Source organism: Dermacentor variabilis, chromosome 4 (genome assembly GCF_050947875.1).
Source record: "Dermacentor variabilis isolate Ectoservices chromosome 4, ASM5094787v1, whole genome shotgun sequence".
Classification (NCBI taxonomy): domain Eukaryota; kingdom Metazoa; phylum Arthropoda; class Arachnida; order Ixodida; family Ixodidae; genus Dermacentor; species Dermacentor variabilis.
In genome coordinates, this window is record NC_134571.1 from 150,267,172 (window position 1) to 150,294,758 (window position 27,587).

Here is a 27,587-nt window from a genome sequence, read left to right on the forward strand (position 1 = left end):
TCCCATTCGCTCTCGCAGTTACTGATCGTTGGGTCTGCTCGCAACAACAGCCAGTTGGTCTTCACGTTTGTCGAGTGAGCTCCTCAACAAGAGTTTGCAATATGGTGAACGCTGTTTAAGTCATGGATCTAAGACACTCGAAAACGTGTGACGTAATGCTAGCGCGTTTTTCTTTCGATGGAGATTTCTGTCGTATTTCTCTTGCCGTTGACATTACCCCAGAAGAGTATCTGTTCAAAGTAGGATATTCAATATATCGAGAACCGTAAGAAGGGCACTAAGGGATCGAAATCCAAATTCGCAGTTGACGCAGAAATTTGGGCAATCGGTGTTGATGCATTTGCTTTGACGTGCGCTCTGTCCTATCTCACATTTTCTTCCGTTAGACGTGTTAGCGCTGTCACAGCAAATTTCATTTCATCAGCCGGCGCACACGCTACTCGATTCCATCAAGACAACTCCAGGATTCGTCGAGAACGAGCAGTTTTTATTCATATTTTAAAAAAATAATTCAACTGTAAAAATGATTACAATATTGAATTTAAAATGAAGTAAGACAATATTTCGCATCGGTGTGAGCACGTGTAATAAGCGAAATGTCTGTTTGGTTCCCCTCTTGCAGAAGATTGCCGTTTCGCCTAAGTTCAGTACGCTATAAAGCAAACCTGCATATGGCTAGTTGCCAGGTGATCGATGTCCGTATATCAAAATCATTTTCCAATCCCGAAGACTGTGCAACACCGGGCCGACGCAACGTGGAAGTGAAGCAGGCTTCAAGAACACGGCCAACATCGAAAAATAAGTTTAATATCGAGGGTTCAAACCCAACCCGTATCAAATATTACAAAATCATTTTTTCCCTAAAATAATCTACACATTTACCAACGTCAGCCCTGTGTACGTTGGCACCGCCCTCTCTTTGTGGGTGTTCCAAGCGCTTGTTCCAAGCCCTTTCCTTCCTCTCTCCCGTGGCGACGGTCCCGTCGAAATGTTAAGCGTGTCTAGTTTCCTTGTGTACGAGGGCTAATATGTGGTTTTTGAGTTATCTCACAACCAATACTGTACTCCCGGACGTCCATCAATCCACGATCGCATTGGCTACAGTAAACCAGTGTGTGTACTCGGAGTGCTGTGGTGTTCGTTAGCTGTCGTTCCGCGTTTTGCAGCAATAAATGCCTATGTATACTGCCCGGTGCCTTCATCACCTTTCGAGGCTCAACATCGTGGATGAGCTACTAGCTACTACTAGTGCGTTTGAAGAACGGTACGGAGAGTTCACCATTAAGGGGCTCACATACAAAGCTTGCTAGTCATTCACCTTCATAGAGTGGATTGGCAAGGAAATTTTCGCTCTTTATTTCCACATTTCAACTAAAGAAAGTAGTAGTTGCTCCCGGAAGGCGAAACATCGATTGTGGTAGCAAAGTAGCCTTCCCTGCGTAGGAAGACGATGCATTGGTTCTCCACTGTCTGCCATAGCAAGTGCCACATTGAGCGGCGATTGCCAGCTTCCGTCGCGTGCTATCACTTGCACATACCTGATACGACGCACGGCGACAGTGTTATCGCCCTTGCACTTTATAGCGAACGCCGACGGCGACGAAAAAAATGCGCGTGGCTGGTCTATTTAATTCCTATTCACCGACAATTACGATACTCCCTAATGCGTAATTTTAGCGCAGCTCTATACGTGTGTTCCTTTCGTGCTATATTGGCTGGCGCGGACAATCTCTCTCGTGCAGTACATTACAAGGGGAGCGAAGTGTGGCGCCGCTGTCTCGCTAATTCAAAGATCAGGAGCGGCCGAGCGTGGGTGACGGGTGAGTTACGCGTGGGTACGATTCACAGCACCCGCCGCAAACAGACCTGCACTTTGTTCCAGATATGGTATCGCTGGTATCTACGGTGAACAGAAGACTAGCGCTACTCATGTCACCATCTCGTAGACATCGTCACCGCAGGGCCCATCTTTCGCGGCACTACGCTTTTCTTCTCAGCCTTTCGTCAAACGCTCCTCCTTCGCTTCCGTCTACTCGCTCTCTTCGCTAGCGCCGTCTTTCGTTCCTGCTGCCCTTCAAGTTCGCTCTTTCAGTCTTTACCTGTCCTCGTTCGCTCGGTTACGAGGGAAGCCGACTCTCACCGTAGGAGCAGGTGCCTGAGAGCTGCGCTCTAAACGAACACGCTGGTTCTGCAACGATTTGCCTTCATTTTATGTAGATCCACGGGGTTGCAGCGTACGTAAAAACTTCTGTCCCTCGGCTAACTTTATCGGGCTTGAGCGCAATAGCGAAATTATTTGGCAGGGTGGTATTACCGCTAATGTAGGTTCGTACAAGATCTGCCGGCGCCAGCAGCTTGGGCTGTGAGACAAATGAGACCCAATTTCGCAAAACAGTACCACGAGCCCGTTTCGTGTCTTGCTTGAAGCTAATAAGCAAGCTATCTTGTCAGGTCACCGATCCATGCTACCATTTGAACGCATGCGTCAGGGACCATCTATATATAGAAATATATGGTTGCGCAGCTACATTAGAAAAATAGGTGGATCACTCGCGCTCTGAGAGCAATGTAAGCGAAGGTTTCTGGGATGTTTCCTTTGTTTGGCAATAATGAGCGGTCATATCGCCAGGCAATGTTCATTTTTTTCAACGTTTAGTCCAACAGGAGAGTATCGAGTTGATACTAAACGTCACTTTGCGTCCAACACTGCCGTTTGTCTACGTAGTACAAAGAACACAAACGAAGACGCGTTTCAAGCGCTGTCTTGCTTCATACTGTGAAATAACTAACATTTTCAAGTATTATTGCATTGTTCTGGCAATAGCGCAATATTGTCTTCACTCTGAATTCTTTTCCTACACTGACGTGGTGGATCTGATCAATTTTTATGCGTTGCTCTATCATGTATGTCAGATGCATAGTTTGTTTTATATTATTATTAGTGCTATAAACTTGCTAAATCTGACACTTGGTTTTCCCGCCGTCCCTTTGAGATGAGTGATGCCCAAAGCATTTATTAAGTAAATGGACAAGTAAAAGTACCAAAGTACTATAAACATACAAACGTTCACTGGCAATGTTGCTCCAAGATATAAAGTTTCAGCTTATCCTGTGAATACTGTATGCTTCACTTGTATAAGCGAAACTGCGGGTCCGCTCAGCCAATATGGAAATGAACTAGAGAAATGAATAGGTCATTGTCATTTAGTGCCGCTAATTCTCCCTCTCGAGAAAATAATTAAATGGGAGAAGAGTCTCATAAGGTCTGAAGGTGGCCTATAGGCAAGACCTTCCACTTCGATAAACGGAGCTTATCGTCTTTACTGCTCTCCTGATTAAACAATCCAAAGCTCGCTCTGAAATGCGGCAAGTTAACACACGGTATGTGTCAATGACCTAAAATGTTGGTATGTGAAATGCGTAACAACTTTATGCCTACCCAGCGGGAAATTTCTCAGTCACGTTCACCCTAATTGACACCAGGCCGTAGGTTCGACTCCCGCCAAAGGTCGACAATTACAGTGTCTTAATTACCTTCATATTAAATAATCGCGGCTAATTTCCTTTCTCTTGTGGTTACTCCCAATTGCCGTGGGTTCCAGTGCTTAATGAGCTCCATCTTTAACCTGCCTAAGCATGTGTGCTATTCAACATGATAATCGAAGGACCGATGAGGGTTTGTAAGGGTTTATAGTGGTCGGATAGATATCCATAAAACTGGTTATGACATTGGGCTGCGGGAAGATAAGGAGGCGTCAGAATGCTTATGCATATTTAGACAACCACCAGAACAATTTCTGCGTGATTCTTTTTTTCTTACGGCAGTGCGACAGCTCTTGAAGAACGCCAGATGCTAGCACCGATTTCTCATACAGGGTCATCGAGAGTCATGCCGAGTTGACTTTGGCAGGAACCCCCTGCGCTTGCGTGAGACATTCATTACATTACTTGACATTTTCTTTTGAATGCGTTGTTACTTCCTATTGCTCGCTTTGTGCTACAAAATGTCGTGGTTTTAACTGCTTTAATTACCTCAACCTTAATTAAGTTCACCTAATTAACACTAAATCTCGCGGATGTGACTCCTACGAAAATACTTGTTGAGGAGCGTCTTAACTCTACATTTAACTGTACCTTAACTAATCTCGCCTTAATTAACAGCAAAGGTAATGGGTTCGCCTCGCGACATTTACGATGTCAATTGAAATTCAACTTGGAGATACGGTCACATAGCCCATATCTCCAACTTGGTGTGTAGGTCGGAGTGCCTGAATTAAGTGCGCCTCACAGCAACGTTCGTGGGTTAGACTCCCACCAAAGGTCGAGGATTCGACTGTCACCAAAGATAGTGGGTTTGACTCTTGGCGTTGACGATCTCAATTGGAATCCCGATTTATTATATCGTCGGTTATGCCATATCTCCAAGATGGTTAGCTTAAAATTTGGTACCATTATGCCGAAAACGGATTTTTCAACCCATGAGCCATCTAAAGCCATCAATTGATTAATAAATCAATTGTATACAGCAGACACACAATGCGATCGTGAGGGGCTTCATAACAACATATATGATATATAATTTACATTCTTAGGCCGAGAGGTTCAATGACATGCAAATGAACAATAGATAAAGAAAGTAAGCGCGATTGTATTAATTATGAATGCAGCTCTATCATACTTGGCTGAACAAAAGCACCTTCCTTACTTTTCTTCCTAATTGTTGGCAATATCAGTGCTTCTAGAAAACAAAGAAAGAAGCACAATATTATTTATATTTTCTTTATTGCAAAAAGTTCTTTAAAAGAGATGCACTGAATGCCACGAAACCTCCACTAACGTACGTAAGCGCTCTGCTGAAGTGCTCCTGACGGCGAAGCGTAGTTTTCATACACCGAGCATATGACACCGATCCTGGCATTTTGAAGGATACCTATACCTCCAGGTGGTGTGGCCCGAGAATGAATCCAACAATTTTTCTGCTGTGCCTATGCATCCTGTCTGGTATGTTTAGGACTTGGTAGCGAGTGTCGTATGTTGTGAACGGGATTAATGTGTCTTCGACGCCTGAAGTGATATACGTAGAACAGTAGGATATGCGATTGTCGCTGGCTAGATCTTTCGTAAGCTTTCCGGTGAAAAGATCTCAAAGACATGCGGGGAAATGAACTGAGTGTGAAAGAACGTTTCTCTTTCCGTTCCTGTCGTTCCTCCCAATGGCTTCGCGTCTTTTCTACCGTAAGACAAGTTTGCAAGAGTATTCACATAAGATGAAGCGACTCTGCATTGATACTATTTCGTACACGTTGGTACAGCACTACATCACTACGTTGCACTACGTACGGCACTAGGTTGGTACAGTCACCCTTGACTGCTAGCAAGCATTAGGCAGGGGAAATTCTCATTAGATACACAAGAAGAAATAACATTTGCTTAATGGAAAACATCGCAAGGGTGTGTCTACTTCTGGCTTCAACGGCAGACGGCCTAGCAATAAAAAAAAACTTACTGAAATAAGAGAGACATTAAGCGAAAGTGGCGCGTTGCTTTGGGAGGTCCTTCTTATATATATTCGAACCTAGAAAGAATTTTTCTCCGCAATCATTGGACCGTATTTCACTGTTTGCAGTACTTAAAAGAAAACGCTCGAATTTAGTGACAGTAGGAAACGGATGATCTATATAGATCCTGAATTTTTTCATAAACAATTGCAAGATTGGAAAACTGCAAAATTCAACTTTCAAGTTAATAACCATGCAACTGCACTTTGAGAAACATAATACACTCGTTAAACTGCATTGATTATTCTATTTAGAGCGCATAAAATGGATGCATCTTACACCATTATAACCTATTTAGGGTATAATACGACTTTTGCGATACCCTCGAAATTATCGGAAACAGTTCATATAAGCTGTACATTTACGCGTATGAAATGGTTTGCTTTGAATCCTTCAATAGATGGACATAACACAACTGCGATATCTGTTTTAAGTGTAAGCACGAATTTGTAAATTTCACGTTTTCTTCTTTTTATTTGATATCTTCCGTATTACCGTTAAAATCGTAGGTTAAAGGGAAGCTGAAAGGTCTTCCAGAAAAAATGAGTGAACATGTGTACATAATGGTTTTCAACCCTCCGAATTCGAATATCGTATCGAAATTGAGCGAAAGAAAGCGCAAATATATTTTATTTCGACGAAAAGTGCAGCAGCGGACACGCCCAGCTCGCGCGTCTCGTTTCCGCCTGTGATTGGTCGGGCGCCTCGTGACGTCAACTCTAGTGACCGACCGCTGCCGCTACACATGAAGCGCGGTGCCAGGTAGGTTGGTGCTGTAATGGAAAATTAAGAGGTAATAGAAAATTTAGAGACTGCGTTTTTCTGAGGAGTTCGGCGTTACTCCCTACATGTACGAGCCGATTGCGAAGAGCCGGCCTCTCGAAAAAGCAAACGATGCTGGTGCGAGCAGTGCTTTCAACGCGAACGAAAGCGAAGTCTTGGGATCTCCTTGTGTTGGAAATGCTCTTTGGTGGGTATGTTTTTTGCAAAGCGATCTAGTGATCTCGCCGATCTTTCGCCGATCTCGTCAGCTCGTTTCCGGTCAAACAACTGTAGTGTGTTTCTGCATGCCTCCTCGTGGAACGTAATCGGGGATGCGATCGTCGGCATTTGTGCGCAGTCCAAAGCTGTCGGCAATCTACAAAGACGGTTTAAACGCGTGAAAAGCTTCCCGGTTCATGTAGTACGTGTAGTGATCTTCATATGTGCGCCATCCGCACACTACTCGTAACCGAAGTCGTAAAGGCGGCGAATTCCGTCGGTTACGTGAGCCGGTCGGTTTCTCCCTGTGCGCGAGAGAAGGGGGGAGCGTAGCGTCCTGGCGTGCGCCGACTTTCCAGCACATGCAAACTTTACATTTGCACTGCGTTATGGTAGCTGCATGCAGGCTGCTTTAGAACTCACGTGCAAATAGAAAATTCGCGGCACTTTGCGACGAAACCTGCGTCAAGGGCGGGAGATAAACATGCACCTTCCGTTGAGCGTGCTAACACGAAGGAGCTCGCAGTAAATCAAAATTCAGGTTTGGGCGAGTTCGTGTATTCATAAGGCCTTCCAGCACCAGTTGTCATCAGTCAGTCCGCACTCGTGCCGTCTTTGTTTTCGTTGCTCCGATCTTTTCGCGCTGCGTTTAAAAAGCCTGCTAGTGGCAAGTAGTCCTCTCTCATTCTGTGGCCATATACAGCAACTGCTCAGGCCGAATTGCAGGGCTGGCCGTATGCTACCACTCTACATACACGCAGGCGCACCAACAAAGGAATGCAGGGTCGATCGAAGCAGATTACGATGGCACGCACGGAGAAACATGCACTGTCAGGCATGGTCGCGCAGGCTGCGAAGGAACAAAACACTAGAGTTGACGTCACAACACCGCGGTTTCCGGTCTCCGCTCGCATCGTCAACGTCAGAAGCAGCGCGCGGCATTCGACAGGGGGAGGAGCTACAGCGCAATTTTAACCGACGATTACGTCGCTTCTAATTGAAAAAACCCCGCAAATTTTACCTACATGGTTTATAAGGTTCCCGCATCCGTATATGAGCGTCTTATTGAATTCGACAGACTCTTCAGCTTCCCTTTAAGAAACGTTACTCGAATTTGTCACTACAGTTTGACATTTTCCGCTGTGCAACAAATTTCGTTCAAATTGTTTCAGTGGTGTTCTCTTAAATGCAATCGTGCGTTTGACATTTGTTCGAATGACGCAGTCGGAGTGGGGCTTGGCCCTACTCCGATTAGAAGGGCGCAGGCCCTTCTAAGCAAAATAAGCATCGACGAAAGAATTCATATTAAAGCCTGCTGAAAAGAATGAAGAAAAACGAACGTTTGATTTGCCAGGACGTATTATACCGCCGTTGACAATACTGCTCACTGTGTCAGTTATTTGTGTGCTAGAAGAATGTATCCATGAGCAAAGTAAAAAACTAGAACAATTTTGAATGTTTTATAAGGATTTGTAAGTGCTCGGCGCAAGTCGACTACTGAGGATAGTGACCAGGAAAACGTGGAAAATTATTATTTCGAACACGGTTTATTAGCGTAGCTTCAGGATTTTTTGAGGTACTCCCAACGCTTTGAGCGATGTGCCTGCAATAACAATTTTTACGTTTTGCATGACAACAAACAGACATTAACAACTTTTTGTGTGTCTGATGGAAGATATTACCACACGCAATGTTCGCCCGAAAGATAACGCAAATATGTTTTCTTTTGCAAAAATCTGTACACAACTTATCTTCAAAGCATGCTCCATTTTTGCTCATCGTTTTTCCATGAAGTCTTCCTGTATCTTGGTTTGCTAAAATTTTATGGCCTTTGTTGTGTAGGTAGTTTCAGAACAAATTACATGTCAGTGTTACAACTGGCTTGATCGACGCCTTTCTGCTTTCTCGAGATGGCTGCATTTCTTAAAAGACTTCTTAAAACATAACGTGCTCGTGTACAATTGAAAGAATATCAAACGTAACGAGCCCACCATAGTGGCCTTCATGGTTTATTTTTCTTCATGAAACACTGAGCGCTGTGAAAAAGATCATCTGAGTGAACCATTGCAGGTAATAGGTGGCGGGTTTGTAGGAAGCAAAAAATGTGAGGCCCTTGATAAACACAGGGTATATTGTTTAACCCCAAACGCCATAACACGCATTTTCGGTTTGCGCAATCAGTCTTTGCTTGTGGAATTAAGAACACGCTATTGCGTCTTCCCACTCGATCTTGAATACATATTGACACGTGTACCGAACTGACGCGTGTACTGACACGTGAACTTGAATACATATTGACACGTGTACTTGTCTTTATCGGGCGACACGTTTCACCGTCTAACAAATGTTATCGCACAGCGCAGGGCGCGCCAGCATGTATCGGAAGTTTCTGGAAGGTTATCGATGGTTCCATCCGCTGTCTGTGACCGAACCTTGTGTAAACTGCTTGCATGTGCGCGCGACACGAATAATGTAGAACTTTGTGGAAGACACGCGGGTCCCAGTGATTAGTCTGGAACATTCGACGATTGATGTATAAAAGCAGACACGCTTGACCCGTTGATCAGATCTTCGACGAACGCCGACTGTGTGCGCCGCTCTCGTTGTGCTTTTAGTGTAGCCTGTTTTGTGGGCACGGGTTCGCCCAATAAAAGCTGGTTTTCCCTTTCACAGTATTGCTACTGTGTTCTTTGACGTCACGACCACGTAACATCTGGTGTAGGTGCTTTGCGTTCATGTACCGGACGCCCCCACATAGCCGTGACCCAAGCCCCCACGCGGACGACAACACCAACGTCGCCAAGAACCAGCGAGGTAGCCGCAGGCTGCAATGACTGCCCCCGGAACACAGACTTTTGCCTGAGACGACAAGGAAGATCGCCACCAAGTCCACCCCAATGGCAGCCCCAGCGTCCCCCGTCGTGCTACAGCATCCCAGGGAGCCTCCGACGTTCCGCGGTTCAACGTTCGAGGACCAGGAAAGCTGGCTTGAGACGTATGAGAGAGTCGCTACATTTAACAACTGGAACAGCGACGACGAACTGCGACATGTTTTCTTCGCATTGGAAGACGCGGCCAGGTGTGGTTCGAGAACCGAGAAGCCACCTTAACCACCTGGGAACTGTTCCGAAGCGGCTTCCAGCAGACATTCGCAAGCGTCGTTCGCCGAGAACGAGCCCAAGCGCTATTAGAAACCCGGGTGCAGCTACCTAATGAGACAAACGCGATCCTCACGGAGGAAATGGGCCGTCTGTTCCGCCACGCCGACCCTGAAATGCCCGAGGAGAAGAAAGTCCGCCTACGCATGCGCGGTGTGAAGGAGCAAGACCGTCGACGAGTTTCTTCGCGAGGCCACCAGCATCGAGAAGACACTCGAGATGCGAAGCCGACAATTCGGCCGCCGCACGAACTCGACGAACTACGCCGGAGATTAATCACTGGCCACCGATGACCTATGCGAGGCTATCCGAGCGGTCGTGCGGGAGAAGCTACACAAGCTGTTCCCATCATCACAGCCTCGAGTGGCTTCGATTGCTGACGCCGTACGTGAGCAGCTCCAACAACAACTCGGAGTAGCTCCTGAATAGCCGTAGCCTCAGCCGCAAGCGATGACCTACGCTGCCGTCGCCCGCCGTCAAGGTAGCCCTCCACGACCGCGCCAGGGCCACGTAACGCCGCAATTCCGTTGACCGCCACCGCCGCCGCCTGCACGCCCTACCGTCGCCCAGCGCAGCTACCCGAGGGAGACAGATGTTTGGCGCGCTCCTGACCCCCACCCGCTCTGCAAACACAGCGGAGAAGCGGGTCACGTCTACCGACGAGGCCCATATCGGGAAATGGGACTGGGAGGTTTCGCCGTCAACGCTCCGCGACCACAGATTGGCGAACGACCTCGCGATATCGCCGACTACCTCGCCGCCACACAGTGGAACCCTCGACGACCGTCCCGTTCGCCGTCACCAGGCCGCTACCTGTCGCCGCAGCGCCGACCATACACCGGCCCAGCCCTGGGCCGGTCAGCGAGCCCATATCCGGAAAACTAAAAGCAGCAACCGATGGAGGTGCGGCTGCTGTTCGTCGAACTGACGAACAACCTCCGCAGCCTACGAAAGCACCGAAGAAACTACCTCGACGACATAACGACACGCCGCCGTCCCGACGAAGTCTGGAAGCAAAGAATACGACGACGAAAGACGACCTGAAGACTCGACTTTCCAGCTTCAGTTCAACACGACGCAGCCGTGATCCGACACCGAGACTTAACTGAAACGCCAGACAAAGAAGCACCGACCTCGACGTGCTTCTCGACGGCCACGCAGTTACCGCCTTAGTGGACACAGGGGCCGATTACTTCATAATGAGTGGACACATCGCCGCCCAGTTGAAGAAAGCTAAAACTGAATTGGAAGGCCCTCAAATTCGAACCGCTGGACGACCTGATTACGCCGAGTGGAATCTGCACGGCTAGAATTACTGTTCATGACCGGACTTACCCTGCCACGTTCGTTATCCTGCAACAGTGTTCACGACACGTCATTCTCGGCATGGACTTCCTGAACCAACACGGTGCAATCACAGACCTGAAGTCAAAATCGATAACGCTGTCGGAAGATCGAGCGATACCGCCGGAAAACTTTCGTAGTCACCACGCCTTGCATGTGCTCGAAGGTCAAGTAAGCATCCCGCCTCGCTCGAGCATTGTTATTTCGGTCGGCACCAAAATACCCGCTGACGTAGAAGGCGTCATCGAAGGCGCCCAACGTCTACTGCTCGACCGTGAAATTTGCGTCGCTATAGGAATCGCTCGAATGCACGGACAAAACGCGAAAGTGTTGCTCACAAACGTCAGCCAGGAGTTCTGGAGACCAGCAATGCGTTCGTCCTCTCGGATTCTGCCGCATGTACCCCGACGACTGTAGTTCCCCAACCAGACTTCGACATAAATCAGTCTCTCCATGATTAGGCGACAGCTGAGACGCTTACTTCGACGATACAAAGAGTGCTTTTCGACGTCATCAAGGATTCGACAAACGCAAGTCGCAAAGCATCGCATAATAACCGAAGAGTGTGCTCGACCACTCCGCCAAAGCCCCTATCGAGTTTCTACACGAGAACGTGAGGCTATCAGGCACCAAGTCGACCAAATGCTGCGAGACGACATCATCCAGCCGTCCAAAAGCCCCTGGGCATCTCCTGTAGTCTTGGTGAAGAAAAAGGACGTAACCCTACGTTTCTGTGTCGATTATCGTCGTCTGGACAAGATCACGAAGAAGGACGTCTACCCTATCCCACGAATAGACGACGCATTGGATCGGCTCTGCAACGCTAAATACTTCTCCTCGACAGACCTAAAGTCTGTCTATTGGCAAATAGAAGTCGACGAAAGAGATCCCGAAAAGACGGCCTTCATCACCCCAGACGGCCTCTACGAGTTCAAGGTTATGCCATTCGGACTGTGCTCGGCGCCTGCAACGTTCCAGCGCGTGATCGACACGGTTTTAGAAGGATAAAAGTGAAAAACCTGTCTCGTTTACTTGGATGACGTCGTCGTCTTCGCCGGAAATTTCGACGATCACCTCAGGCGGCTTGCGACACTACTAGAGGCCATCAAGTCATCAGGGCTTACTCTGAAGCCGGAAAAATGCCACTTCGCTTACGATGAGCTTCTGTTCCTAGGCCACGTAATCAGCAAATATGGTGTCCGTCCAGACCCGCAATAGGCAGCTGCCATCGCACAGTTCCCGCAATCCATCGACAAGGAGGCAGCGCGTAGATTCCTTGGCATGTGTGCCTACTACAGACGCTTTGTCAAGGACCTTTCACGCATCGCTGAGCCGTTGACACATCTAACTAAATGTGATGTTGACCTCATGTGGGAAACGCCGCAGGCCGACGCATTTGAAGAACTGCGCATGCAGTCGCCGCCGGTACTTGCGCACTTCGATGAGTACACCAATACAGAAATCCATACTGACGCGAGTAGCCTACGTCTCGCAGCCGTTCTAGTCCAGAGGAGAAACGGAGTCGAACAGGTGATAGCTTACGCTAGCCGGTCGCTGTCAAAAGCGGAAGGCAACTATTCTATGACCGAAAAGGAATGTCTCGCCATCGTTTGGGCTACAGCTTAATTTCGCCCTTATCTTTATGGCAGACCATTCAAAGTCGTCAGCGACCATCACGCGTTGTGTTGACTAGCAAATATAAAGGATCCTTCAGGACTACTGGCGCGGTGGAGCCTCAGACTACAAAAATACGACATCACTGTAACCTACAAGTCTGGACAAAAACATTCCGATGCCGATTGCCTATCACGCGCCCCCATTGACCCGCCATCGCAAGATGACCAGAATAACGACGCCTTCCTTGGAATGATAAGCGCGAAAGACTTCGCTGAACAGCAACGGGCAGACCCGGAGCTAAAGGTCTCGTCGAATATTTGGAAGGGCACACCGATGTTGTCCCCAGGGCATTTAAGCGCGGATTATCTTCCTTCACGCTTCAAAACAATCTACTCGTAACAATCTACCCGCGCCAACTACCTTCTTGTTCCGTCGGCGCTGCGTCCAGAATTACTGCGCGCACTACATGACGATCCGACCGCCGGGCAACTCGGCTTCTCCCGGACGCTATCGAGGATACAAGAAAGGTATAACTGGCCGTGCCTAACCGCCGACGTTGCCCGTTTCGTCCAGACATGCCGAGACTGTTAGCGACGCAAGACACCACCCACAAGGCCAGCCGGATTACTACAGCCGATCAAGCCTCCTTGCCGACCTTTTCAGCAGATAGGGATGGACTTGTTGGAACCGTTTCCGACGTCAACGTCCGGAAATAGGTGGATCATCGTGGCGACGGACTACCTCACCTGCTTCGCTGAAACTAAAGCTCTGCCGAAAGGGAGCGCAGCCGAAGTGGCGAAATTTTTCATCGAAAGCATTCTGCTGCGACATGGCGCCCCAGAAGTCCTCGTCACCGACAGAGGAACGGCTTTACAGCAGAGCTCACCCAAGCCATTCTTCAGCACAGTCAGACAAGGCACAGGAAGACAACTGCCTACCACCCACAGACGAATGGTTTTACGGAGAACCTGAATCAAACCCTCGCCGACATGCTAAGCAATGTACGTCGACGTCGAGCACAAGACCTGGGATGCCATCCTGCCGTACGTAACCTACGCTTACAACACGGCGGTGCAAGAAACAACACAGATCACGCCAGTTAAGCTGGTTTACGGCAGGAACCCGACAACGACGCTTGACGCCATGCTGCCTCACGTCACTGAGGAGGAGAATCTTGACGACGCTACCTATCTCCAACGCGCCGAAGAAGCCCGACAGCTCGCCCACCTACGGATCAAGAACCAGCAGCGTACCGACTGCCGACACTACAACCTCCGACGACGCTTCATCGAGTACCAGCCCGGTGACCGTGTTTGGGTTTGGACCGCAATACGTCGACGAAGACTCAGTGAGAAACTATTGCGACGTCATTTCGGACCCTACAAGATCATCCAACGTGTTGGCGAACTGGACTATGAGGTCGTGCCAGATGGCATATTGCAGTCAAAGCGGTGCCGGACGCGATCTGAAGTGGTCCACGTAGTGCGTCTTAAGCCCTTTTACGCACGCTGACGAACTTCCTTATTGTTGGTTTCGTTGCTACGAGTGCTTTTCTTTATTACATTCGTTTGTTTGCAGCATCGGGTCGATGCTTTTTAAGAGGGGAGTATTGACACGTGTACTTGTCTTTATCGGGCGACACGTTTCACCACCTAACAAATGTTATCGCACAGCGCAGGACGCACCTGCATGTATCGGAAGTCTGGAACATTCGACGAATGATGTATAAAATCTGACGCGCTTGACCCATTGACCAGGTTTTCGAGGATCGCCGACTGGGTTCGCCGCTCTCGTTGTGCTTAAAGTGTAGCCTGTTTTGTGGGCACACGTTCACCCAATAAAAGCTAGTTTTGCCTTTCACAGTATTGCTACTGTGTTCTTTGACGTCACGACCACGTGACATTATCAACGCAGAAGACCAATGGCAAATGTTCTGAGTGCTCTGATGCATCTTTATTGACTGTATATTGAATAAACATTGGAGATGATTGTAAGAAAACTACATCCTTAAAGGTAATCATTATCGGCGCTTCGATTGCGCTTCGATTAGTGTCATCCAATTAGAAATAACACCGGTCGAAAGAAATCGGAAGCGGAAGAGCAAAACGCTCATCAGTTGCAACGGTGGCCGGGTGAGAGGGCCGCCTACAAAGACTCGGTGATGGGTTTCGAGGTTTTCTTGGGGATTGTGTGGCTCCGGGCTAGGTTAAAGGATGGTGGCAGTGTAATGTAGGCTCGTGCTTGTTGTTGTTGCTAATCCTGGAGTTGCTGTTGTCAGTTTTAGATCCAGGAATTCGCCTAGTGGTCACCCGGAAGTCCGACATGCGAACCCCCCCCAGAGGCCTAACTGAGAGGCCTGAACAGGCTTAACTATCGCTTATTTGGCGAAAGTAGAAACTAATGTGAGACGTCGGACGATAAGGCTACACATAATGGGGACCTTGAACATGCATGGAGTCATTCCAGTCGTGACTTCGTCGTGAATAAGTTTTCCGCTTTGTCTGACCGTCATCGCCTCCCATTACACGTCACTGTGTTTCAGCCCGACGAACGACAACCTCGAGTGAATAAGATGCAACTCACGCAGATTAATGTAGATGCAGCTTAACCTCCTCTCAACTTCATCAGTTCAGCGAAGTTTATTCATGTGACGCACACAAAATGTCATGTGGAAAGGTCATTGTATCGCCAGATAGTCAAGAGTGAACGAGAGCGTGAACACAATAATTCCGCATGGGGATTCAGTGGCCTGAAGGAACAGCTGTTTGGTAATGCACAGATGTGTCAGAGCAGAACAACCTATAGTTTTTGCCTGAAGCTCACCGTGTTCACTTTACAGTAAAATTGCTTGGGGTTAACGCCAGAAATTGACAATAGCTGGTATCGAAGCAAATGTCCTGAAAGCCTGACCTCAATGCTCTTTCGCCCAGAAAACCACAAGAGATCTTCGAAATACTTTAAGGCGACTGACTAGAGGATCATAGTGTAGAAACATTCAAAATTATCTAGTGTGAGGGCATAATTTTATTATCAGCTGTGTTTGCTGCCTTTAATCGCCCTTTTCAGTTGAAGGAAGGCAAGCTAGACCACATCAAGTTGGTGCCCCTTCCTTTTCTTTTCTGTCTGTAATCATCCCTCATGTAATCGCAGTAACGTGGTCGAGACGCCGTCTTTTTGCTGTGCATTGCTCTTCCACTACAGCTTATGTAATCGGGGTGGTATCTCGCCGCCTCGTCGTCAGAAGGAGCACGCCTAAACGGCTGACCCAAACTTTATGAAGAGTAGATGCGTCGTCCGAAGCCTGTCTTTAGGCATTTTATAAGCTGAGTGGCAGAGTTATGTGCTGCTTGCGGCATCTTTTGCGATCGTCATTCGTACATGAAGTTATCGTGATTCTCTTGCACAGTTCATTTTAATATCACTTTTCTTCGTTATATCCCACATTTGAATTTAAATTAAAACTGACTGCAACCGTGCTTCCTTTAGCTTATTTGCTTGCCGGTTTCATGGGATCGTGACTTAAAAAATTGAGCCCCTCTGCTTCCATTCTCCTCGATTTTATATATGTATAGATATGTATTATGAGGCAAGGACAACATATAGGAAATTACTTGCACTTACTAATTGAACTAAATCGCCTTACGCATGCGATGCTGTTACCATTTGCGCGTAATATATATATATATATATATATATATATATATATGAGAGCGAATCAAAGACTTTCCCATATAGTACCAGCTCACACATTTGTCCCATAGCAGGGCTAAATTTGAGACGCTCCTCAGCCATGTTGTCGTGAGTCAGCGATGCACGCGGCCTCCCCGAACGCTAAGTTCCCCACATGTTTTCAGGACGTTTTGCAAATCCAGCACCACCACCTCATACTTCTCAACACGAGACACCTTTCTTCATTCGTGGGATGCATTTCCCGGTGAACTATGATCGGCGTTCGTCGCTTGCTCCATAGGACAATCACACTTCGTCGATTGCGCGCGCGGGCGTGCGTAGCACAACCGCTTCCTTGAATAACCCACAGCAGCGCCGTCCCGCGGAGCTACCGGCAGATAAATTCGGGCCGTAATGTTGCCTATGAAAAATACGGGCAAATATTTTTGATTTGCCCTCGCACTTACGGACGGTGGGATCTGCTCGCAACCACAGTCAGTTGGTATTCACGTGTGTCGATTGAGCTCCACAACATGAGTTTGAAATGTGGTGAACGTGGTTTTGGTCATGGATCCAGGACACTAGAAAACGTGCGACCTAATGGCAACGCATTTCGCTCGCGATGGAGATTTCTCTCGTATTTATCTTGCCTTTTACAATACCCGAGAAGAGTACACATTCGCAGTAAGACGTTAGATATAACAGAACCGTCAGAAGGACACTAGGGGCTCGAAGTCCAAATTCGCTGCTGACGCAGCAGGTTGGGCTAGTTTGTGGTGATGCATTTGCTGAGACTTGCGCTCTGTCCTGTCCCACCCTTTTTTCGTTAGTCTTGTTAAAGCTTCTAACTATGTCACAGCAAATCTAAATTCGTAGTTCCTAATACGTGCGTGCTGATTGAAAGAGATTGTGAAAGTACTGTGATGTACTAAAACAATGAGTGGTGTTTGCGTTATGTACCGGGAATTACATTATTCCTGATATAGCACACATAAAGAACGTAGCATTGTCGGAGAGATGGCGAGCACACCACTTCACTTGGCGCGAACACACTGTCCACGTGACTGTCCCACAACAGGGCTTGCCAGGGATGTAGCGCCACCCATCGGCACAGTGGGGACTGTTCACATGTAGTTCCGGACACTCCCACTATGCGGCTGCACCCGTCCGCACCCGAAGACCGAAACAACTCATCACGGACACAACACTTTCCCTCCCTTAGAAGGATGCCTTGTACAAGTAGGTTGCCGTCTGATCCTTGCTGGTCGTTTCGGTATGCTCGATTCGGATTAGAGTGGACGTGAAGATGGCATAGCTGGTGTAGTTTCCACTGGATGACTGTCCATGCCCCACGCGAGCGTTGCTGAGGCTTGTCTGTCCAGCTTTACTTCGCCAGTGCGCTTCCTGAGCTGGTTTAGATGGCGTCTAACAATTATTCCTGCGCATTTCACAAGCCAGGATCTGTGGTCCATCTTCTTAACCAGAGTTCCTTCTGTCCAGTCTGGCCCCTTTCTGAATTGTTTTACCCATACAGCTTCTCCTTGCATGAGCTGACGACTCTTGGGTAGGTCAGGTTGTGCAGCCCCCTGTCCTTCCGATGCAATGATGAGGTCCAACTGGTTTGGCAGCTCCCGCCCGAACATGGCTTTAGCCGGTGTTAGCCCGGCTGACTGATGTACAGTGGTACGCTGCCGAAAGAGGAAACGTGACAAGCGAACACTGGGCGAACCGGATGGTTCTCTGGCCAGTGCCCTCTTCAGTTCTCCAACATAACGTTCTGCTTGCCCATTTGTAGCAGGGCGGTAACGAGCTGACATTACGCTTCGAATGCCATTTCTCTGGTAAAATTCTTGTATCTCGAAAGGCACAAATGCAGCCCCATTGTCCGACACAACCTTCCGTGGTATGCCAAATATGGCAAACAAAGAGCACAGCACACTAATGACTGCTGTTGATGTCGGGCTGTTCACTGGTCGGACCTCCACCCACTTGGTGAAAGCGTCGACAACAACCAAAGAGGTATGTCCTGCTACCGGACCTGCGAAGTCTACGTGCAATGTGTGCCATGGTGTCGTTGGCTGCGTCCAATTTGGAACTGGAGCCTTTTTTGGATCGCTATGGGTGCGCTGGCACTGGTCGCATGACTTGATCGCTGTTTCGATCTCAGCGTCCAAGCCAGGCCACCAAAGACGACTGCGCGGACAAGCTTTCATGGCTACAATTCCACGATGGCCAGCGTGAACCAATGAAATAGCCTGTTCTCGTGCTACTTCGGGTATGACAATTCTTGAGCCCCAGCTGATGCATCCTCGATGGATGGCAAGTTCGGTGGCTCTTCTGCGGTATGGGGTGAAACTGTCTCCCTGCAGACGCTGCACGGTGCCATTCTGTACTGCTGAAAATACCTCTGCCAGAAGTGGATCCTCTTGCGTTAGTGTGGCCATAACCTCAGCTGTCAATGGTGGCCGTGGTAAAGCCTCGAACATGAGCACGTCTCCAGGTGGGTTAGGCTCTTCAATGCGGTCTGGCAGAGGCAGTCTACTCAGCGCATCTGCATTCTGATGACGACTACCGGCACGATACTGGAGGTTGGAGTTGTATGCTGACAGTTTAAGGCACCACCTTTTCATTCGGGGCGAAACCATTTCTGGTACTGGCTTCTGTGGTCCGAGAATTCCCAGTAACGGCTGGTGGTCAGTCACGAACGTGACTTCTCGACCCACAATACACTTGTGGAAGTGTGTGGCTGCAAAGACTACAGCAAGACCTTCACGGTCAAGTTGTGCATAGTTACATTCAGCAGCACCCAATTTCCGGGATGGAAATGCAATCGGTGCCTCTCTGCCTTGGCTGTCCTGCTGAGCAAGCACCGCACCTACACCATAAGGTGAAGCCTCACATGAAATCAAGAGGGGCTTGTTTTCGTTATAGTGTGACAGGACAGTCCTCGACAACAAGCAACGTTTGAGCTCATCAAACGCCTTTTGATGCCTTTGCTCCCATTTCCAAGTCTTGTCCTTTGCCAGAAGTTCATACAGGGTTGCTGCAACTGTAGCACGGTGTCCAGAAAGCGATCATAGAAGGTCAACATGCCTAAAAATGACTGCAGTGTCTGCTTACTTGTTGCCGCTGGTGCCTTCACGATAGATTCTACTTTTTCCTCAGATGTGTGAATCCCTGTTGCATCAATCTTGTGAGCCAGGAATTTAACCTCCGCCATACAAAACTGACACTTGGATTTTTACAATCGTAGGTTTGCCTGAGCCAGCCGCTGGAGAACTGACGCTAGGCGGTCCTTGTGCTCTTTTGCTGTTGCTCCGCTCACGATGATATCGTCCACGCAAACACAAACTCCCGGCAAGCCGCTCAAAGTGGTCTCTATGAACCGCTGGAAAATGGCTGGGGCGGCTGAAACACCAAATGAAAGCCTGTTTACCTTGTACAGCCCTTTCGTAGTGTTTACTGTGCGAATCTGTGCTGTCGCTGGAGTCGCATGAAGTTGAGTGTAAGCTTGAGCCAAGTCCAATGTGCTGAAAACCCGGCCACCTTTCAAAGTGTTAAACACTTCCTCTGTTGTGGGCAGAGGGTATGAAGCCTTTTTCGCAGCCTCATTCACTGTACAGCGGTAGTCACCGCAGGCGCGCAAGCTTCCGTTTTTTTTCCGCACACATACTAGTGGTGCAGCCCAGTCTGGGAGTGTTGGACTGGCTCCCAAATACCGTCTTCTACGTACTTGTCAATCTGTGCCTCTGTAGATACGCGCATGGCAAATGGCACAGGCCATGCCTTCAAAAACTTGGGGCTTGCCCCCTCCTTCAGTTCCAGATGCACTGGCTCACCCGTGTGTCCTGTGGTATCTTCACGAAAAATGTCTTCATGCTTCTGTGGCAACTCGGTCAAACTGCCTTCCTCCGTTGTCGGGTGAATGCCGTGAAGCTCGATGTCCAGCCTGTCAAACCAATTGCGTCCCAACAAGCTGCATCCAGCGCCCTCGACAACGAGAAGTGGTAGTTTGCAAGCTGTGATCTTGTGCCGTACCATTACTGTTGCCGTTCCGACAACCTGCAATTGCTGACCTGACCAGGTGCGCAGATGTATGTCGTCCTGCCTCTGAGAGGGTGGGTGTGCATGACATACGGTTTGAAATGTGTCTCTGCTAAACATGGTGCACGCTGCGCCAGAGTCGACCTCAAAAGTCACAGGTTTGCCGTGCACTGTAAGGGTCAGAGTAAACTTCGGGGTGCTGAATCCGTCTGACAATGCACAGAGGTCATGCAACGTTGAAACCTCATGTTTGGTTTCTTTAGTCAATTTTGCAGTCAGTGAAGTTTCTAAGGAGATGCTACGCCGGTATGTCTTTTTCTCAGCCTTCTTCCTGGAAATACAAGCCTTGGCAATGTGCCCTTGTTTCCGGCAGTTATTTCTAAATAGTTGTGCTGAACTTTTATCTCTTTTATCTTTTTTTTTATGATCACCTTTTATCTGTCGTTGCTGCTGGACGACGCTTTCCGCTCGAATAGCGAAATAATAAGCCTTGCAAAAAGTCAGATCCTTCTCTGCAAACAGTCGCTGTTGAAGATTCTGGTCGCGGAGACCACACACGAAGCGATCGCGCAACGCCACATCTAATGGCAGAAGCGTTGGATTGCAGCCCGTAGCTCCCTGCTGTGTTGGTGATGCCGTCAGGCCCCGCACACTCTCAAGTTCAACAAATGGCCACAGAGGGCGAAAGATCAATCGAGGCGCGTTTCAGCGTAAGCGCGCAAGTGGAGCTACTGTAATTTGGTCGAATACTTTAATTTGTGCTTTCTCTGCTAGGGGCGCTGAACATGCTAAATTTTTTAATTTACAGAAACCATTGACATGAACAATCGAGGTGTCTAAGGATGTTTTTTTACCTCAGGCAAATAGGCAGTTGATTTTTTTTTAAATTTGATTGTTGAAGCTGCTTTTTAGTCATAGCGTCAAAGTTTTTGTACTTGATTAACCATCGACAGCCGACAGCCTATTGGTATCGATGTGTTTCCTGGCCGTTGGCGTTCGAATACTACGGCGGTAAACCATTTTCGAAAACATGCTGGTTTCGTCTGCGAGTCATTACACAGACTTGCTGTAAAGAGGTCTACTCTTGGCAAAAAATAGTGCCTCATTTTGTTTAGGCGTTGATTATCATAATGAATGCGGCGGAGGTTGACGGAATACGCTTGAAGGTACGTTTTTATGCCGTTGATCTCCATAACACCGTAAGTACGCAAACCGATGTCACAGAACACCCGATGCATCATTGTGTGTTCTCCGTCATCGCTTGTTTGCTGTACGCCTACTAATTCTTCACTTCTTCTTCAAGTGTTGCATCCTCCTTTTGTCCTTGTTCTCTTGTGCTTCACTTACAGTATGTCGTTCCGTCAGCTGTAATGCGCATTTGCAAAACCAATACGTTTGATAAGACGCAGTGGTTATCATAATTTCACTACACATGTATTAGGCTGGCACATATGGTTCAGATACAGATACCTGTATGCGGACTTGCACGACGTTGATGCGGAGATTAGGATAATTATGACACCCGTAAGGAAGAGGCAGCTGACGGCCGTAAGCTGTTGCGTTCTTTCCGCCAAATTACCCGGCCTGGTAGTGCTCTGAAGATGCTGTATAAAAGTGACACGCGGTGACAGGGAAATTATTATGTTTAGCAGCCGACTGTACGTTCGGTAGCTTAGGTCTTTTTTCTTGTGCGTTTGTGCTACCCTTATTAATGAGCCATTTCTTGACTATGTTCTTGACTATGTAACCGCGTTTGTGTGGATCCGTAGACGTGTGCTTTTTGTTGTACTTGTAAAATGCAAATAAAATATTTTCAAGCTTACTCAATCTTTGGTGTGTGCGTTTATTCCAGTCGAGGCCATCGTGCCACCTGGAAACCGCACTCTGTCAGTAGCCCTACACGAAATGCAACAGCTGGAGCGCGGCGGCACAACTCGGGGTAACGGCGGCCTAATAAACGAAAAACCGCTCGGGATGCCCTTAAAAGTCAGTTCAGAGTGTGCCTTAACTCGATATGACTCAGCGCTACATATATTCTGCTGCGCCTTGATCGTGCTCCCGCCAGTTTGGTTGCTGCGTGGCAAACGTAGCGCCTACATACATATGTAGGCGCTACGTTTGCTACACAGCAACCTAACTGGCGGGAGCACGATCGATGCGCAGCAGCCTGAACCCAGTAGCTAAAGCGACCATACTGTGCAAAACCCCGTTTCCGTTTGCTGTTGTACAGCGCCACCTGTGGTCACATACTTTAGTTCACGACGCCACCGCTACGCTTATTTCCGTAGCACTGTGGAAGGTACAGTTTCCCTTCTCTAAGTTTGTATAGGTGTTCTGTGATGCCGTTCCCTCAGTTGGCGTCGTCGTTGCTGTTGTTGCAGTCGGCAGCGTGCCGAAATTGCAGCTCGTAGCCAACTTGCGTAGAGCGGCAACGTAGTCGTTTACCGACTCGCCTGGGAGCTGATCTCGCCTTTGGAACATCGCACGACTGTATACCTCGGACGGACGGGGGTCGTAGTGTGCCTGAGGTGCGGCCACAATCTCGGCATAGCTCACATGGTCGGGCGTCTTCGGTTGAAGCGGCGCATAAACCACGTCGTAAATTTGAGCACCGCACAGTGTAAGCAAGTGTGCTCGTTGCTTGACAGGGTGAGTCACATCGTTGGCCTCGAAGAAAAACTGTAGCCGGCCGAACCACGATGCCGAGTTGGAGCCAGAAAACTCTTCCAAACGTGCAGAAAAATCATGCTGGTGCTCAGCCATGACTCACTGGATGCTCCACGATGCCCTCGTGGCTTCCCTGCCATGGGTGATCCGCCTCGTCGCCAATGTTATGTACTGGAAATTACTTTATCCCTCACATAGTACACATAAAGAACGTAGCCTTCTCGGAGAGATGGCGAGCACACTACTTCACTTGGCGTTGGCGCGAACACACTGTCCATGTGACTGTCCCACAACAGGGCTTGCCAGGGATGTCGCGCCACCCATCGGCACAGTGGGGAACGTTCACACGTAGTTCCGGACACTCCCACTATGCGGCTGCACCCATCCGCACCCGAAGACCGAAACCCGAACTCATCACGCACACAACACTTTGGTCTCTAGGAGGCCTGCGCAGACGGCTCGATTCCGTCAAGACAACTCCAGGATTGGTCGTACATGTGCTGTTTTTAGTATTATTCTAAATATAGGACAACTGTGGAACGATTAGAATATTGAAATGAAATTGAACTAAAATGAAACTTCGCGCAGGTTTGAGCACGTGCAATAAGCGAAATGTCTGTTTCGTTCCTACCTGCAGCAGGTTGTCTTCGGCAAAGTTCAGTACGTTTTAAAGCGAAGCTGTATATGGCTAGTTTTCAGGGGATCGATGTCCGGATATCAAAATTATTCCCCAATCTTGAAGATAGTGCAACACCAGGCCGACGCACACTGGATGTGAAGCAGGCTTCAAGCACTCTGCCAACATGGAAAAATAAGTTTAATATTGTGGGTCCAAATAGAACCCGTATCAAATATTGCAAATCATTTTTTTTAAAATATACTACACTTTTACCCTCGTCGGCGATATCTTTGTTCGCACCGCCCTCTCTTTGTCGGTTTTCCAAGCGCTAGCGTATCTCTTTTCCTTCCGCTATCCCGTGGTGGCCGTCCCGTTGAAATGTTAAGCGTGTCTAGTTTCTTTCTGTGTCCGCGTGTGGTTTTCGACTTACCTCACAACCAATTCTGCACTGCCGGACGTCCATCAACGCATGATCGCCTTGGCTACGGTAAACCCATGTATTTACTGGGATTGCGGTGACGTGCGAGCCTGGACTACGTGCTGCGATTCGTTAGAAAAAGGTGTCGTTCCAAGTTTTGCAGCAGTGCATGGGTATAGATACCACCCAGTGCCTCTTTCCGTTCCATTGCTCAACATTTTGGATGAGCGCCTAGTCGCGCCTCGCCTTCCTTTTATCTACATAGTTGCTTTGACGCACGGCAGTGGAGAGTTCATCATTAAGGGGCCAACATACATTTGCTAGTCATTCACCTTCACAGAGTGCAATGGCAGGGAAGTTTTACTCTTAATTCTATATGTCAATTAAAGAAGTCGCGGTTTCGCCCTAAAAGCGAAACATCGATTGCGATAGCAAATTGGTAGACAGCTGTACAAAGTAAGGTTAGTAGTTTTGTCAGTCGTATATGCTTAGAAACATAGGCTTCATAAATTGGTAGACAGCTGTACAAAGTAAGGTTAGTAGTTTTGTCAGTCGTATATGCTTAGAAACATACGCTTCATAAATGAATAAACAAGCGTGGTGTCTTCGTGCACAAGTAAACATGAACATTTCCCGCTCGATGAGCCAGATACTCTTTGTGAAAACGGTGGTGGGAGCAAGCGTGGCAGTCGCAGCGAGTAAGTGACCTTCGTGTGGTCTATCAAGAGCGGCGAAAACACAGCGGGCATCAATCTATGAGCCATCTGCACATGTCTTTCGAGATACGGTGCGCGCAGCCGTGCAGAGTAAGCACTTGTTGGTGGAGTCGATGCAGCCCCCCTCGCTCCCACGCTACCTCTCCACTTTCCTCTATATATGGCGCGTGAGATTTAGCCGCAATCGTCAGTTCTCCTTGCGTTCAGTCACAAAATGCGCAGTCTCTGCCGGAGCAGAACGCCCCTCGCCCCCTCTCTCAGTCCCATGCTCCTCCGGGCTTCCTTGCGAAGGAAGACGGCGCGTTTTCTCTCCGTCGTTTTCCATAGCACGCGCCAGATTGAGCCGCGATCGTCGACTTCCATCACGTGCTATCACTCGCACATACAGCATACAACGCACGGGGACGGTGTTATCGCTCTTGCACTTTATAAGGAACATCACGTCGACGCCGACGGTGACGGCAAAAACGCACAAGCATTGTCACAAGATTATGATACTCCCTTATCCATAATTTGAGCGCAGCTCTATACATGCGTTTGTTTCGCGTTATATTGGCCGCCACTGACAATATGTCGCGTGCCGCAGGTTACAAGCGGAGCGAAGTGTGCCGTGGCTGCCCCGCTAATTCAGAGATCAGGAGAGGCAGAGCATGGGTGACCCGTGGGCACGATTCACAGCAGTAGCCGCAGACAGACCTGCAGTTTGTTTCCGGCTCTGGTATCGGTGGCGTCATCGGGGAACAGAAGACACGCACTACACTGGCGACATCTCGTAGCCATCATCACCGCAGGGACCAACTTTCGCGGCACTACGCTTTTCTTCTCACCCTTTCGCCAAACGCTCCGCCTTCGCTTAGGTCTTCTCGCTCTCTTCGCTATCGCCGTCTTTCATTCCTGCTGCGCCGTAAGTTCGTTCTTTCATTCTTCCCTGTGTTCGTTCGCTCGGTTACGACGATAGCCGACTCTCACCGTAGGAGCAGGTGCCTGAGAGATGCGCTCTAAAACCAGAGGTTGGTTCCGCAACGCTCTGCCTTCATTTTATGTAGATCCATGGGGTTGCAACGTACGTAAAAACTTCTGTCAATTGGTTTCCTTTATCGGGCTTGGTCGCAATAGCGAAATAATTGGGTAGTATGGTGTTCCCCCTAATGCAGGTTCCAAGAAGATCTGCTGACGCTAGCCGTTTGTGCTGTGAGACAAATGAGACACCATTTTTAAAAGCTATACCGTGAGCCCGTTTCGTGCGTTGCTTGAAGCTAATATGCAAGCTTTCCTGTCAGGCCAGCGATCCATGCAAGCGTTTGAACGCATGCGACAGGCACATATATATATATAGGTATATATGGTGTCGCAGCTCTATAATAAAAATTGGCGGATCCCACGCGCTCTGGCAGCAATATAAACGACTAAAAGATCCAAAGCTTCCCCTGGAGTACGGCACGGTAACATATGGTATGTGCCTACGGCCTAAAACGTTGGTATTTCAAATGCGTCAACAACTCTGCGCCTACCCAGCGAGAAATTTCTCCGTCTCGTAAGACAATAAATGGCTGACACCACCTTAAGCAATGGCTCATACGCACATAAGACAGAGACTACAAGCGATCAGCGAAGTGAAGTGAACAGTGCATACTTTCATTGAAATTACCCATACAATACACACAACAGCGTACGTTTCAATAAAGAACAAGCTCAAAAGAAGCATCCGAGCCTTCAATATAGCTTTGCATACCCGCCTCCGCAAATGTAGTGGTGCCTTCGCAATAGCTTCGCTAAATTAACCCCAATTCACACTATTTGACACCAGGTCGTGGGTTCGACTTCTACCAAAGGTTTTGAAATCCAGTACCTTAATTACCTTGACATTAAATGTCCGTCCTCTTGTAGCTGCCCGAAATGGTCATGTGTTCTAGTGTGTAATGAAATCCATCTTAAACCTGCATTATCGTGTGCTCTATTTATTAATTTAGGTAAACGACCGAGGAGGGTTTATAAGGGATTATAGGGGTCGGATAAAAATCCATAACACTGATTATGACATCGGCCTGCGTGGAGACGAGCAGGCGTCACAATGCTTATGCAGATTTAGACAACCACCAGAGCCGTGGTAGGATCGTGGGTCTGACTGCCTTAATTAACTCTACAATAATTAACTTCGGCGTAATTAACACTAGATGTCGTGGGTGTGACTACCGCTACAAGTCGTGGGTTCAATTGTCTCAATTATATTTTTATACGTGTCTTAACTAACGTCGCCTTTAAGAAAACTAAAGGTAGTGGGTGCGACTAGCGACATTTACGATGTCAATAGAAATCCAACTTGCAGATATGGTCGCATAGCCCATATGTCCAACTTGGTTCGTGGGTTGGAGTGCCTCAACGTGGGAGCGGCCCGCATCAGTCCCAGACTGATCCCTCAGGACCTAAATAAAGTTCTTCATACCATAACATAGCAAAGTTCGTGGGTAAGACTTCCACAAAAGATAGTAGGTTCGATTCTTGGCCTTTAAAATCTCAATTGGAATCCAGATCTGAAATGTCACCAGTGCGCTTCAATTTTGGTGGCATTATACCAGAAATGAATTTTGCAAGCCATGAGCCCTCTAAGGCTTTCACCTTACTAAATCAATTATACACAGAAGTGTATATATATATATATATATATATATATATATATATATATATATATATATTGCTAAACTGAGAAGTTCAATCGCACACACAAGAACAAAAAAGAGAAGGGAACCGAGATTGTGTTAATTTTAAATGCAGCTCCATAATACTTGCTTGAGACAA

The 27,587-nt window shown here is 48.1% G+C and overlaps 1 protein-coding gene and 1 long non-coding RNA gene across 2 annotated transcripts in view; one reads left to right on the forward strand and one right to left on the reverse strand.

Annotated features, from left to right (window-relative positions):
* Positions 1 to 4,827: 4,827 nt before the first annotated feature.
* LOC142578009 (uncharacterized) overlaps positions 4,828 to 27,587 on the forward strand; it is a 33,887-nt gene continuing 11,127 nt past the window's right edge. The window contains exon 1 of the long non-coding RNA XR_012827127.1: positions 4,828 to 5,001. This is a non-coding gene — a long non-coding RNA (uncharacterized LOC142578009). The remainder of the gene's footprint in view (positions 5,002 to 27,587) is intronic.
* LOC142577662 (uncharacterized) lies at positions 20,000 to 23,246 on the reverse strand. Its single transcript, XM_075687133.1, has 3 exons — positions 22,652 to 23,246; positions 20,803 to 20,992; positions 20,000 to 20,730 (listed from the first exon to the last, which is right to left on the reverse strand). The coding sequence occupies exons 1-3, from the start codon at positions 23,132 to 23,134 to the stop codon at positions 20,000 to 20,002; spliced, it is 1,404 nt and encodes a 467-aa protein (XP_075543248.1). The 5' UTR covers positions 23,135 to 23,246.